The 15,313-nt window shown below is 38.4% G+C and overlaps 1 protein-coding gene across 2 annotated transcripts; it reads left to right on the top strand.

Annotated features, from left to right (window-relative positions):
• Nucleotides 1-7,824: 7,824 nt before the first annotated feature.
• anxa13 (annexin A13) lies at nt 7,825-14,997 on the top strand. 2 transcript variants are annotated; one of them, XR_013788301.1, is made up of 12 exons: nt 7,861-8,004; nt 9,084-9,159; nt 9,264-9,358; nt 9,460-9,630; nt 9,724-9,757; nt 9,998-10,077; nt 10,311-10,379; nt 11,173-11,274; nt 12,148-12,223; nt 12,561-12,673; nt 13,091-13,268; nt 13,474-14,596. XR_013788301.1 is itself a non-coding variant. In XM_079487908.1 (11 exons), exons 1-11 carry the CDS (start codon nt 7,990-7,992, stop codon nt 13,208-13,210), a joined length of 951 nt encoding a protein of 316 aa, XP_079344034.1. In that variant the 5' UTR covers nt 7,825-7,989; the 3' UTR covers nt 13,211-14,997. The 2 variants fall into 2 exon arrangements, 1 of the variants encoding a protein (XP_079344034.1); XM_079487908.1 differs by having other exon boundaries at nt 7,825-8,004; nt 13,091-14,997.
• Nucleotides 14,998-15,313: the final 316 nt, after the last annotated feature.

Below are 15,313 nucleotides of genomic sequence, written 5' to 3'. Positions count from 1 at the left end.
TGAAATATGAATTAATTATTTTCATAAGCAGATACTATATACTGCAGACAATACTTACCATTTTGATACTTCTACTATATGTTACCATATAAATAAAATCAATAAAAGAAGAGTGTACTGAATGTATATATTCACCAAATGTAGATCTTGAACGTAGTCCAGTACAAAATGTTAAAAGCATGTGCCAAGTAAATATAAATGAAAATTACAAAGTTTAAAAAAGTAAAAAGGCCACAAATAAAGAAGACATACACTTAACAAGATTAACAAGACATTCACTTTTAAAAAATATGGAAAATGTCCTGGCAGAAAATTACATCTACTTTTTCTGTAACAACTTTTGTTACATTATTTAGTTCTTAACCAAATTAATTGTAATGCCTTTGCAGTCGGAAAACAATCCTAAAACCACAATATAATTCGACACAATTACAACAGGTCCGCCCCAAACACCTCCAGGGGCTCGCCTGCTTTCAGAAATAACTGTACAGCTGTATCTGTCTTTAATAAAGGTGATCAAACTAAATATTCTTTGAAGATACGAAATATGCATTACTAAAGAGATTACGTAATATGAGATTGGCAGAGACTGTCAATGGATCACACTTCGTATTTTCACCGGAAACAGTAGACCATCTGGGTACTTTCAGATTACTAATTTCAGCATACTAGGATTTGGGATATACTAAACTAATTGGTGGTGCTTGCAGAATGCATACTATCTCATAATATTATTTTTCATTTTCCACTTCCCGCACCATTTGTCGTAGCCTCATGAAAGAGGGCTCAAATAGAGCGGCTTATCGATGAGAGTTGTGCTATGACATTTATAAGCGATCGGGTGGAAGGTGTTTGATACCCTGAAAAATCCTGTTGATTTAGTATTCTCCAAACTTTCGGGTCGTAGCCAAGCACGAGGAATTTCGCAGTAACATGCAGATTACCACATTTGGATAGGCTGAAAGACTCTGTAAGAACATATCTCACAATGGGGTGTAAATTGTACCCCTGGGGCATAAGAGCCACCCGAAATTCCCCATCAATTTATAATGGGGCAGGAAATGTGCCCATATAAGGCATTGTGGAATATTGGAACAGATGGAATATTTTTGCAGCACAGTGTAGGGGGTGGGTTCATTTTGCTCAGACAACCAATTAGTGTCACAGGATCATCATGAAGCTATAAGGCCATGCACATAGCAACCATTTACAGCAACCTAGCAACCGATCCCATGGACTTCCATTACAAAGGTCCAGATGGATATCTTTGCAGAACAGTATCATAGAGACAAGGGGGTGGGCTCAATTGGCTCAGACAACCAATCAGTATCCCAGGAAGTGGATTAAGCTACGATGCCACACCCATAGCAACAAATCATATTATGTTTTAGCAACCATTTGACAAGTCCTACAGTATATCTCTGCATCAGAACATAGTAGAGACACCGTTTTGGTTTGTTTCACTTCTGGCTTGGAGCATCATAAATTGGCATCTACCAAGCCACGCCTATAGCAACCAAACAGGTTAGCCTAGCAGCCATTTAGCAATGCCTATATCGCTGCATCAGAACACCGTAGAGAGACAGGGGGTGGGTTGTTTCACTCATAGCTTAGAGTGTCATCAATTGGTAGCTGCCATGCGACACCCGTAGCAACCAAACAGATAAGCATAGCAACCGTTTAGCAGAGACCTATATCTCTGCATCAGCACATTTTAGAGACATGGGGGTTGGTTCTTGGCTCAAAGTGTAATCATCCTAATGACTGCCAAGTGCCGAGTTTTGCAACGGCAAGCACCACTCAGATTTTCTTCAGAAAATGTACCTGTCTTGTTTTGAATACTATTAAGGACGGATAGTATGCAGATTGGAACTCGGGTATGGAGTGTCAATATTCAGGGGATTGAGACCTCTAATGGTCAAGGACGGGAACTGGACCATTGGTCCTTGTAACAACCCTTTGAAATATTGAATTGTTGCTACAGATTCTGCTGTATCACTGAGCTTAAAGACATTCAGCTAGTCAATAAATACTGGAAAACATCAGTTAATGACATCCTCACCCTCATACAAATTAGTCACCTCAAAACAGTTTTGACACAACAAATTGTTATGAGATTGGAAAAACTTAGAAGAAAAAGCTGATTTTCTGTGTAACAATTTGAAGTGTTTGCTTTGGATTTGGAACCCATTTTACTTATTTTTATATTATTTTATTATGTAGTTAAATTGTTTTGTCGTTGACTATGCTGTATGTCATTTTGTGCACTTTTATTAATATAATATATTAATATATGCAGAACAATATACATAAATAATTCACAGTAGTGCAACTAAATGCTCAGTTCTGTGAAGCAAGTTTGACTGAAATGTGGAAATATATTAAAAAATCTTCAGGCTTTATCAAATCCAAATGCTAATTCTTATTAATTCTAATTATATCTGTGTTTCTTTCCAGCTGTCTTCAATAGCTATTACCCAGATATTTATTTTGAATGCTTTTCCTTTCAGTTATTCTCACTATTGTCATGTAAAATAAAAGCATTGACACATTTCAAATGATGTGATATCTTATCTACTTAAATTATCAAGACGTTTTTCTGGATTTCTTTCTGAGCGTGACACTATTTGGGCTTATGCTCACAGAGCTCGGGGGGAATGAAATCCCCCACAGCTCTGGCTGTGATGAGACCATAAATCCAGCACAAGACACCCACACAAGTTTTTCATTTCCATAAGCACACAGTGGGCCACACGTTTGTATTGAGACAATTCATGACTCAACAAGGTGTTGTGGAGGCGATATTATCAATCCTACATGTCTCAGGTCATGAATATAAATTAGGTCACGATGACGTTACAGGAGCATTCATGTTTATTATTGCAGGATCTATTAAATGGACAGCTACTACTTTACCAATTACTAACATTTAGTCCCTGTGGGTAAATACCATAACAATAAAGTGTTTTACCAATGATGTCTGTGTCAGAGCACATGACTATCATTGCTGACTAAAGGTGACGAAAATATTATTGAAGCACATAAATAAAAATCACCAGTTCTAAATTTTTGAAGAAATTATCAAATAAACCTCCAGTGTGCTGCAAATAGTTATAATATAGTCAGTCACTTATTGCTTGAGTGAAGATAAAGATAATGCCAACGAGTGCCAACGAAACAAAGATCCACTTTTGGGAAATTCCAAGCAAATGTCAACCTTACCATAAAAAAATTACGTTTCACAAAACATGAGAATCCTGCCACTAAACCAAGAGAATCATGACATGATGCGGCAGAATCATGACAGAAGCCCCTCCTTAAGGAGCAGCATCCTGATGCTCCTCAAGGCACAAACAAGTCAAGACAGACTGTGACATTGACAAAAACATGGCAACATGGTAAAACAATAAACCAAAACCAAAACACAAGAGTCCAAGAAAGTGGAAAACAAGAGTCCAAACTAGGGAAGTCCAAACAAGGGCAGACACGAACTGGGTAGCGCCAGCAGACACGAACTGGGTAGCGCCAGCAGACACGAACTGGGTAGCACCGGCAGACAGAAACAGGATAGCCGGCAGACACGAACAGGATAGCCAGCAGACATGAACAGGCATGCACCGGGCTGGAATGGCTGCATGCACCGGGCGGGAATGCCCGGCTGCACCGACCTGGAATGCCTGGCTGCACAGACCTGGAATGCCCGGCTGTGGATCTTTGGCGGCCACAGTTAGGGGCTGTATTTTTCAGATAAATCCAAGGGTAAATTGTTTGAAAATTGTTGAAATTGCAAGCGCATATTATGCATAATTCATGCCTTTATAATTTTCTTTATATTTCTTTATTATTCTTTTAAGTATAGAATCTAAGTGAGTCACTATTTACAGGCTTAGAGAGCCGTGCATACTGTGCTTCTGTATACAGTATAAACCAGCTGCTTTTTATCATCTAAGAAGCATTGTAGAATAATGCCTTCAAAAAAAGTTGTTACTTCAGTCGCATGAAGGAGGAAGATCCGGTTATCTTCAAAATTCAGACACCAATTATGTTTGGCACACATTGCTAAAACTCACAGCTACAACAGCCCACATTCTTTAGAATTTCCCAAACAGCCCAAACTTCCTCTGCTTCTCTATTTGCTATGATTAACTCTGAGCCCTTGTGACATATTCACCCAATTAAAAGCCCTCTCCATACTGAACATCATTTCAATGAGATATTCCTCTATGCCAGGTTGTCAGCACCAATGCTACAGCTACACTATTCCATCCACCCACGCCACACACACATATATAAACATGAAAAACCTCCTCAATGCTTGACATTATAAACTATATCTCAAGCAAACAAAAAAGGATTTATTCCAAAATAAGTTTGATTTATAAATACACTGTCATATGACCTTGTCATTATACATAGTAGTATGTTAGTATGCTAATCTAAACACAGAGTTTATTCGTTTTTTGTATGGAAACCCAAGAAGGTAGTATTTTAGCACTTCGAGTTTCATTGCCCCAAAGTCTATGGGATTTCTTAATGGGTTTTTGGTAAATCGCCTAAAATAAGTCAGTGGTTAACAAAACCGCTAAATATTGTGAGATTGTTAACCTTAATTGTGTCTTTAAAACGGCGGTTGCTAACAAGTTGCTAAAAGCAAACGACGAGAATGCTTTATGTGCGAAAAAACAAAACAAAATACCAACTTTAAACGATATATTTTCCTACGGTCCCTGTCCTTGATGCCCATGAGGTTTAACCACAGGTGTTTCTCCGTGGTGACCAAAGCACCCATAGAACAGCCGATGGCACGTATCGGACGGAGAGACAAATCTGTGGCCCGGCGTAGTTCCGAAAAAGCCACCTCATCAATCACCTCATCTGTGCTACGATCATACAGCAGGTCAGCCTGGTATGCCTGCAAAACTGCAATGGTGTGCAGGGCAGCACAAGCCTGACCCGCTGCCTGAAAAAGCCTTCCCCACGAGCGAAGATGTAACTCTACAAGGCTTGGTGGGGAGATAGGGCTTTTTCAGGGACGACGATGTCCCAGGGAAGACATAGCTAGCCAGCTTCTCTTGCACCTGGGGCATCATCGTGTACCCCGCGGCTTTGCGCCAATGATGGTCGAATTAATCGACATCGATGGCACATACACACAGGAGGAATGGGGCTTTTGCCACGAACGGGACAATTCGCCGTGCAGATCTTCAAAGAAGGGGAGAGCCCGACGTTGGGGCTCCTCCCCTCAGCCAGTCGACAGATATCTGTCGTCTAGCTTTGAGCCCTTAGGGGCCTCTTGTTCCTGCGGCCAGTCGAGCTTCAGATGGTCAACCGCATTTGTCACCACCCCAAGAAGCTCGTCAAGCGCCTGAGTTTCAAAAGTGGAACGCCCTGCAGCAGCGCTCTCCATCCCTGCAGAAACTTCGCCACTTGCCCGACCTGAAGAATCTCAATCAGATCCTCGGCTAAATTAAACCAAGAACCCCAGGACAGGGGAGAGGCGGCTCTGCCCTTTTTTAAAAGGGCATCACAGAGTTCGCACTCTCCCTCAAGCCCAAGGGCAGCATGGTGAGCCCCCAAGCCCTCAAAGCAGAATTCATGTTTGTCCAGTTCGGAGAGGAACCTCTCACAAGGAAGCACACATCTTCGCTCTGAACTAGACATGACTTATTTTAACTCTTCAGTTACACTCTTCAGTTACAATCTCTAGGTTTATATAAATATTTTGCACAAACGCAAGACATGCACACACAAATCGGTCCTTGAAGACAAAGTAACCTGAAAACGCGAGGTTATTTAAAGCCCAAAAAATTGTTCCTTGTTTGACACACGTGCTTCTGTCTTGATTATCATCTGATTCTTTAAGTGATTAAAGCCAAGCAATCATTCTGGATCTGTTATTTACCATGTTCATATAGTGTTTAGTCAATATTCATTGAATAAAAATGATGCCTACAGACAAGATCCCTCTATCTTTGGCTTTATAAGTATAGTTCTTGATTGCCAGTATTGTAAGTATTTTTTGATTGTCAGACTCTGTATTTGCATGCAGCTTACAATAAGGTTGCAAATGCCTTGGCTAATGTAAACTAACAATGAGCAATATAGTTTTAAGCACTTATTAAATGTTAAATTATTATAATACTAATACAAGTGCTAGTTTACTGAGCAACTAACAGATTTGATTTTAAATATGTTTTTATAAATGCTGAAATTAACAAGAATGAAGATTAAAGTCATATTGTCAAGGTTATATAAAGCAATAACTAATGTAAACAAATCCAACCCTTTGATGCAGTGTCACTGAAATGTATTTATTTAAAAGATATTTGCATGTTTGATGTGATCAGAACTTCTGAGACAATGATCATTAATGAAAAATAAGACAAATCACAATAATTTAAAGTGATGTTTCTTCTTTTTCTTCCCTTTGCATGTTTAGCTGTATAACCGGGATCGCTGCATCTTTCGATTGAAATGTAAAGTTTTTTAATGACCACTCAGATGTAGGGCTGGGATGTTACCACATGCAATATTTGTTAAGGTTTGTACATTAATATCGTATGGTAAATGTTTTTTAAGATTAATGTTTAAACTTTTGCATATCATAATGTTCTTTAAAGTTAACATTGTTTCATGTACAGCTGCTTTGTAAAAAAAATAAAAAGCACTATATAAATAAAAGTTCATTTGATAATTTCATAGATATTGACAATACTAGTATGTAAAAAACGTATAACTTGTCATAGATTATTAATTTAGTCGTATATTGTCCTTTAAATTAAACGTCAAATATATTCATTAAACATTGTTGCTGCTTCCACTGAACTGAGTGTGTGGAAGCCACACAATACGTCTCTCAAAATAAAGAGAAACTTACATTGTTTTTATTGCTCCCTTTGCCAAGTGAATTTTGAACGATATAAGAAATATAATAGCGTTCTTCCCTCTAGAGTTTTCACTTCAACACACATGCGATAGAAAAAGATGCTGCTTAAAAGAAAAATGTAAATATAAATGAGCTGGGTGGATATTTGCAGTTTTAAATAGAGCAATAAATACACTATTGGTGTCATTTATCACATTAACTGTGCACATGCCCAACTGACATTTCCATTAAATGTCATATTATTATAACACAATACCCCAAAAGATGTTCACAATTGTTACATTTTTATACTAATTTACAATGATTTTCCTAACCACTAGGGAGCAGTATTTCATTAACAAAGACATCAAGCGAAGTTTTTCCTTGTATTTATGTTATTCGCCACTAGCTAACACGATTTTATTATTGTTTTTAATCCAGACAATTCATTGACTTTGTCGTGTTTGACGAATTTGACATATTGTTATAAATGCAATATGCTAGGAAGGGACTGTGTTGATACGGTAATGGTTACTGGTTAAACAAGGGGTGTGGATTGGTGGAGACCTTTTGTGCTTTTATGGTTAAATTTTTAACGCCGAAATATATTGAATTATTTGCGTGTTACCCGGTGTGTGGAATCCGGGCTATAGTCTAATCTAATAATGACACAACGAGCATCAGAGTTGAGTGAATATCATCGTGTTTGTTCATAAGATAAGCTGTTTAAAAGTTTAGGTGACTTTAAAAACAAAACCCCTCCTCTAACGCATGACATGAATGTAAACTATTGCAATGATATTACAAAACATGAAAACAAAGTACTTTAAAATAAAATATAACATCTTTGTAGTGTCCATGCGTGCACGATACATAATGACAATTGTTGAAAACAAATAATCTGTAATGAAGTCAAATGAAACATATAAACGGGGGGTGTTTTGCCAGTTCTCAGGCAGGATAAAGGGTCCATCCATCCCGTTATTTCCCTGCGTGATGACGTCATTTACAGAAAGTGCAGAGCGTCTCTGGCCTTTACACCGGATAGCCGTCTGCTGTTGGATCGCGAGGACACGCTGATCTCATCTTCAATCGTTTGTATCAAAGACACGGAAACTATCGACATGGGAAACTGTCAGGTACGCAATTCTGCTTTTAAGGACGCATCTACATCAGCGTCAAACAGATCTTCCGCAGAGTTCCCTGCGGGGCTGTCGGATCACTCATCTAACGTTACAGTGTAAAGCTCTTCGAAGTAAGAAAGGAAATAATAACATTTTACAATACAAAACATAAAGATGTTTTAGGTTAAGATCTTCTGAATGACGTGTACAGTATCGTCACTTTCCGTGTTTAATGCCGACACTGATCGCATGAGTAATGAAATTGGTGACGTTTATATATGTTGGCATTCAACAGTTAAGGATTATGTAGTTTAGGTATGTACGTTAGGCTTAAGGAAAGGAGTGCGTGAGATTCCCGTTATGGGAGTTATGGGAGGAGACTGCGTGGACACATTGGGTTTCATTGACATCAGTCCAGGCAGGGGCCTCTGTTTGGGCTTACCGTGAGTTTAGACAGGGTGGATCCGGTGAACATTCCTCAGCCAAGCTTTTGTTCCTAAAGAGAAAGACTCTGGTCACATAGGGCAGTTGTGGAAGAGTTTCAGTTGTTTCCTTGTGAAATGTGAAAAAAAAATTCAATTTATTTTCAATGCCAAACATAATGGGGAATGAAATAAAGCACTTTTTTATATTCTTCAGCTTATCGGACGGGATTTCCCTTACGGAAATGAACCGTGGTTTTACTACAGTTGAATAAACATGGTTACCACAAAATATGTTTTTTGAAAGAACCATAGTAAAACGATGGTTACTGTTGTAAGTATCAATACCCCACATGAATCAATACACCACAAAAACATGGTTACTACGATTGTACCACAAAAAACATGGTAGATTTTCGTAAGGGTTAATTTGTTTCAAATAAAGTCAACATGTTGTTATACCCATTCAGACATAAACACATACATATGTGTGCATCAAAAGACAGTATTGTTACAGATTTGTGGTTTTGTGTGTGTTGGGACTTTCTGTCAAAGACCATGATTGAAAACCGCAGTCTTAACATTAACTTTATTTCAGTATCTGTATTATCTGCCGCGTACGGGTCAAGTAAACATTTACTCATTTTGTTGTTTGTCTGTGTTATTTGACAGCCAACTGTTTTCCCTTATGATGAATTTGACGTTGTGGCAGACATAAAGGCCATTCGTAAAGCCTGCAAAGGTTTTGGTGAGTCGTTCATGTCCGTTTTGTGTTTTAAATAATCAGTCTAGGTTTTTGTTAACTTTTCATTTCTTTTCAAAAAGATATATTTGATTAATCTTTACTTGAAGGAACCGATGAGCAAGCCATCATAGACGTCCTGGCCAACCGAAGCGCATATCAGAGACTGGATATCAAACAGGCGTACTTTGACAAATATGATGATGTGAGCGGTCTGACAAAATTACCCTTGAACAACGAAATAATATTTCTATATGCAGACATTTGGGCTGAAATGTACATGAAGATGGATGTGTTGTTCTGCAGGAGCTGGTGGAGGTTTTGAAGAGTGAGCTGTCAGGAAACTTTGAGAACGCCATCGTTGCCATGTTAGATCATCCTCATGTGTTTGCTGTTAAAGAGCTCAGGAAGGCCATGAAGGGTGCGGGCACGGATGAGGATGTCCTGGTGGAGATTTTGTGTACCGCTACGAATGCTGTGTGTACTTCTGTTTTAAATGAAACGTTCCTGTGTTTGTCACAAATGCCAAAGCAAACATGCATTTAAAATGAGTCATTTGTTTTCTAACAGGAGATCGCCACTTACAGAGAGACCTACACCCAAGGTACGAATGACTCGTGTCATAATTATAATTGGAAGTTTCATGACATTTGTAGATAGTAGTGTCAATGCCTCTTTGAAAGCTTGACTTTGAACTCCATTGTATTGTATTTAACAGGTTTGATAATGGATGCTTGATTGCCATCTGTGTACGGTTTATTCCATATATAAAGACCCCACATATTATAGGCTGGGCTCTTAAGAAACCACATACCAAAAAAACACTGCATGTTCTTGTCTACAGTGCATGATAGAGATTTGGAGACAGACATTGAAGGAGACACCAGTGGGGATGTGAGGAGGCTGCTAACCTTTCTTCTTCAGGTAAATGCATCTTTACTCCTAAAATGGCCGCTGACATCTTACAAAATGACTACAGTGCAAATGACTAAAGCTCTCGGTGTGGGTTTGTGTTTATTGCTCCTCCCTCTTGCTCCGTGAGCTCTGGTGTTTGGCAGCGGTTCAGATCTGCTTTCATTAGATAAGTAGAGGCCGGCTTCTGTGACATTGGCCAGATTGAATTTCACTTTCCACTGTCAATACTTTCTCTGTTGTAGGGTAACAGGGACGAGAGCTATGAAGTGGACGAAACGCTGGCTGAGCAAGACGCCGTCTCTCTGTTTGAGGTAAGTACATGAAGATATACTGTACATACATATACTGTAGCTCTGGTAAGTTTAATGGAGCTTAAACATGACAAAAACTGTTGTGACCGCACATGCACAGACTCATACAATGTGTCCATATAAATCTCTGATTATACCATTGACCATGTTTCACTTCCTACTTTGATGATATTTCGATGATACAAATTACTCATCATTACTTATAGCTTACTGAGAATCCAACCATGAGATCATGTCTGAGTACTTGGGTCACTTGCCGCAGAAGTCTTACAGTCGAACAATTTCAGATCTGACCAGACATCAAAAGATTTATACATGGGTATTTAAAAATCATGCGTATAGCGTTAGTTCTGGCAGGTCACGTGAATCAGGCACGTATCAGCTGATCCTCATCATCCTAAAGGAAATATGACACAATCACAGCTTCCATTTTAATTTCATTCAGCTAACAGCAGCTTATTGCGTTTCTATGCAAATTACCCTCCTCCATCCCCAGCTCCACCTCACATTTACAATCGGGACTCAACTGTGGTATTCCTTTTCATAAGTCTCAATTACTTTACATTATGTGTTACGCTTAAATATCATTAACAACTAATTACATCTGCTCGTTCTGTTCTATTTACCCTAAAGGGAGTTATCGCTGCGCTCCCTGCTCTTATTCATGCTTGCTGCATGGATGGGCAGGGAGATATTTGCCCAGAAAAGAACCATACCGCCAATCAAAAATTTATTCTACCTGTCAATCATTTTTGATAGCAATGAGCCTGACAGAAATGTTTTCTTCTTAAAGGCTGGAGAGGTCGGCTTTGGCACAGATGAGTCGACTTTCAGCTTCATTCTAGCCTCCAGGAACTATTTGCAGCTGCAGTCCACATTCAAAGCCTATGAAGCCGTGAGTTTCTTCTTTTCCTTTGAGCTTAATGTAGCAGCTTTAGTTCTATAAGTGTTCTCTCAGTATACGTCTGACACCATAGGCGCCGATCCTGTGGGAGCACCCACGGAAATTGCTGAGTACCCACGGAAAGACGGCATATGTTTCTCAATCAATTTTAACCAATCAAAAATGTTTTTAATACTTTGGCGCCTCTCTGAGTCGTAATTCAGAGTGGTTGACCTTGCAAACAGCAGTGGGCGTGGTTAATGTTACCGTTTGTTCTATTTTAGAACTATTTTAAAGTTTATGTTTATTCTTAAATGTATTCTTGAAGCAATGCTATGGCTTAAAAGGCATAGGCCCTATATGCTATCTTTTTTATTAGGTCTATAGCCTGTTAAAGATGTTAGTATGTTCAGGAATGTTTTCAAAAATTTTCTCCGTTTCTGTAACCCAAATTCTGGTGCAAAACGAATTATTCGTTGGATTTTAAACTATGGTTGTTGTTAATGTTACCATTTGCTAATGGTACACTGAATTAAAAAAATTATTGTGAAGTGAACATTTAAGTGAAAACGTTTAGTGTGCATTATTTATACGATACAAAAATTTACAGAAGCTGTTAAAATGTTTAAAATTTTCTTGTGTAGATGCTCCGCTGTAATGTCAGTTACAGACATGATGAATTGTTCGTTGTGAGTCTGAAAAATATTTTAAGTTATAATCTGCTTATGAAAAATAAATTTCTTTGGTCAGATGTGCGTTTCGGTGGTTGGGGGCTGGGGTTTGGGTTCGGGGTGATGTACCGACTCCGAGCACCCACTGGCGAAAAATGAAATCGGCACCTATGTCTGAAACAGAATCACAGAATTGTACCTTATTCTCCCACAGATTTCTGGAACAGAGATTTTGGATGCAATCGATAAAGAAACATCTGGAACTCTAAAGGATTGCTACACCACACTAGGTTTGTATTAAAACCTACCTAGACCAACCCATGCTCATGGATATTCGTCACATAGAAATTTAGAATCTGTTGATTCGTGTTATTGGACACGAAATCCCCCCATTTTCATGTCACTCAGCATGACTGTCAATACACATAGCGCTTGTTTATATACATTTATATATTTGAAGTGGGGATTTTTTTGTGCGTTCCTATTAATATCAATCAAACTGCAGTTGGTTTGTTTTGATTTAAGCCATATTAACTAAAATAATTCAGCTAACTAGCACAGTAAAACACAATACAAACTTGATAACATGAAAAACACGATTAAAGACACATCCCGTCTCACACACAGTGAGGTGTGCAAAGAATCCCCAGCTATTCTTTGCTCGGAGACTGAACGCTGCGATAAAAGGAGCCGGCACTGATGAAGACACTCTCATCCGCATCATTGTGTGCCGCTCAGAGGTATGATACCAGGAGTCATTCTGAATGATTTGTTGGGCTTAACAGCATAGGTATCAATATTACTGGGGATTATAGCTCTGTGATATAGAATGAAAAACCAGTTTGTTTACTGTAAAAAGTGATTATTTTTTTGTGGTTTTTATCTAGTGTTGTGTGCTAATAGAACTGTAAGTTAGGTAGAATATATTAATAATAATAGCTGATGTTAATCATTTATCACACTTAAAATGAAATGTTAAGCACATTGCAATGCAAGAACCCTGTACTTAATACATATTTTGAGTTTTGGAAAGTAGTAAAATATTTTGTACATACAACCATCGATATTCAGCATTGAATTTTAGTTGAGTCTGCTGCATAAATGGATGAGATCAGACCATCATCAGTCATGTAATGGACACTGTTCTGTTTGCCTAGATTGATCTGGAAACCATTAAAGACATGTACCTTGAAAAATATGATGTGTCCCTGAAGGACGCCATCTCCTCGGAATGCAGCGGAGATTTCAAGCGCCTCCTGCTGGCCATCCTGCACTAAGAGACAACCCATCAGACCATTGTGGACCAATGAGCCATTCAGTATAGTCACAACCAAGGCCCGTAGAAGCGCTTGCTGCATCCTGTGCTGGACGTCCAACTATGCCCACATCCACGTGTGATGTCGGAAGCCACGCCCATGTCCAGGCGGAACGGGAATGGTGACGTATCGGACATGGGATGGCTTCTGACATCACACTCTGATGTGGGCAGGATTGGATGTTGTGTGGACTGGGTTGGATGTCCACCACACGCTGCAGCAAGATGCTTCTCTTTTCTATTTTCTAAAACACATCTTTACACACAAGGAAATTCACAAAGGCATCTCTTATCTCAGATTTATTGTCAGATATAAAGCAGATTTAAATGCTAGAAATTCTAGTTTTTCCCTGTTTGATAAAAAATTCCCTCTCAAACATCTGCTTGTTTTTAACTTGAACATAGCTATGGTATAAACAGGATAATCCACATCTGTGCATTAAAGGTTTTTAAAGCACTCCGCTTCGCAATGGGTGATATTTCACCTCCATGTCGTGCATTAAAATCCTTTAATCCACAGCTAGCCGTGGATTATCCCTCGATCCTCTCGAGCACAATGTTGAGTCTACTTATGTCTATCTTGATGTCTCGTGAGCAGTTGTTTTGATAAACAGGAATATCTGTCCACACTAAATCATTTGTTTTACTTATTATATAGAGGCAGACATGACCAGGTGCATTTAGTTAAGTGGAATGGGATAAGAATGATACAAGACCAGCATTTTGTTTGTTTCCAGCGGAAGGTTGTGACATGTTTCCTGCCAGTATTTTTCCACAAATCGTACCTCACAGTTTTACTGACTGTACCAGATGTTTCTCTCCGTTCAGAACAATGTGAACTCTGAATTCTGTGGATGATTTTAAGCATGTGAAGAAACACATAAGTCATATTGTAATATTTCACAATAGGGAAACAATTGCCTATTCTATATGCTTATATTTCAACATGTGCAGTTTTCACCTGGTCAGTAATATTTGAACTAATACAGCCATATTTATTTAAATGTAGTTTATAACTTACTGTATTAAATCTTAAGGCAGAGTATTTGAGTTGCTATTGTTCTTTTAACAAATGTACTATATCACCAGGTTTTTAGTCATTGAAATAAATTGAATTTATGAATCACAATTAATTGATTCAATATATGTTATTACACTATTAGAATATTAAATCAAGTTGTCCCAGAAGCATGTATGGAAACAATGCAGGCTTTGTAAATTGAGATAAGACTGACTGAATTAAACTCAGATACAGGTGTGGACCAGGAATGTCTGATTAGCAGAAAACCCTGTATTTTAGAAAAATATATATAACTAAAGAAAATAAAGTATTAAAATGCCTTTAGAGAATAATTTGCGTATGTATTTTTTCCATGCATTTTAGGAAAGAAATGAGCAGAAAATTGTATTCGCCAATTTTTATTTGTATACTTAAACGATTAATTGGATAAATGTCTCTAGTAAAAAGTGCAGCTAAAAGGATTTGTTTACTTTTGTTATTGGCATATTTTTCAATGGTCACATTCTGAAACTGTTTTCTATTTTTTGTTATATGATATCTGGTGACATTTCAAGCAAGCTTCTTTCTTTTGAAAATTGTTGGCAACACTGACCTCGCTACAATTGCTTGTAAACCGCTGCCACAGAATAGGCTACTCTGTGTCAAGTTTTCTTATAAGACTTTGCTGTTGAATACGACGAAAATAAATAATTATTTGCATTTCTGTCTCGACAAAGCAAACGCATGTGTATGCGCGGTCTCTCTCTTTCTCGCTGATGACTGCCAAGCTGGCTTGAGATAAGATGAGATGAAAGTCCTACCAACCAGTGCATTCTAGGACAAATTCTTATGTCTTGATATAAAACATCTGAATGACCTCTTGTTGTGTGCATTCAACGGACTGACGGCCATTATTACTTACGTAAAACGTGATCCCCATTTAACCCCCGCATAAAGTGCTTAAAGATGGGACCTAAACACATAGGGCCGTCGCTAGTGGGGTGAAATGTACTGACAGTTTTAGGGGCCCCAACTGCCCAGGGGCCTCACAATATCCAACAGTTA

This window comes from Barbatula barbatula (genome assembly GCF_947034865.1).
Source record: "Barbatula barbatula genome assembly, chromosome: 23".
Lineage (NCBI taxonomy): Eukaryota > Metazoa > Chordata > Actinopteri > Cypriniformes > Nemacheilidae > Barbatula > Barbatula barbatula.
Note: the sequence above shows the minus strand (reverse complement) of the source record. Positions and strands in the feature narration are given on the sequence as shown.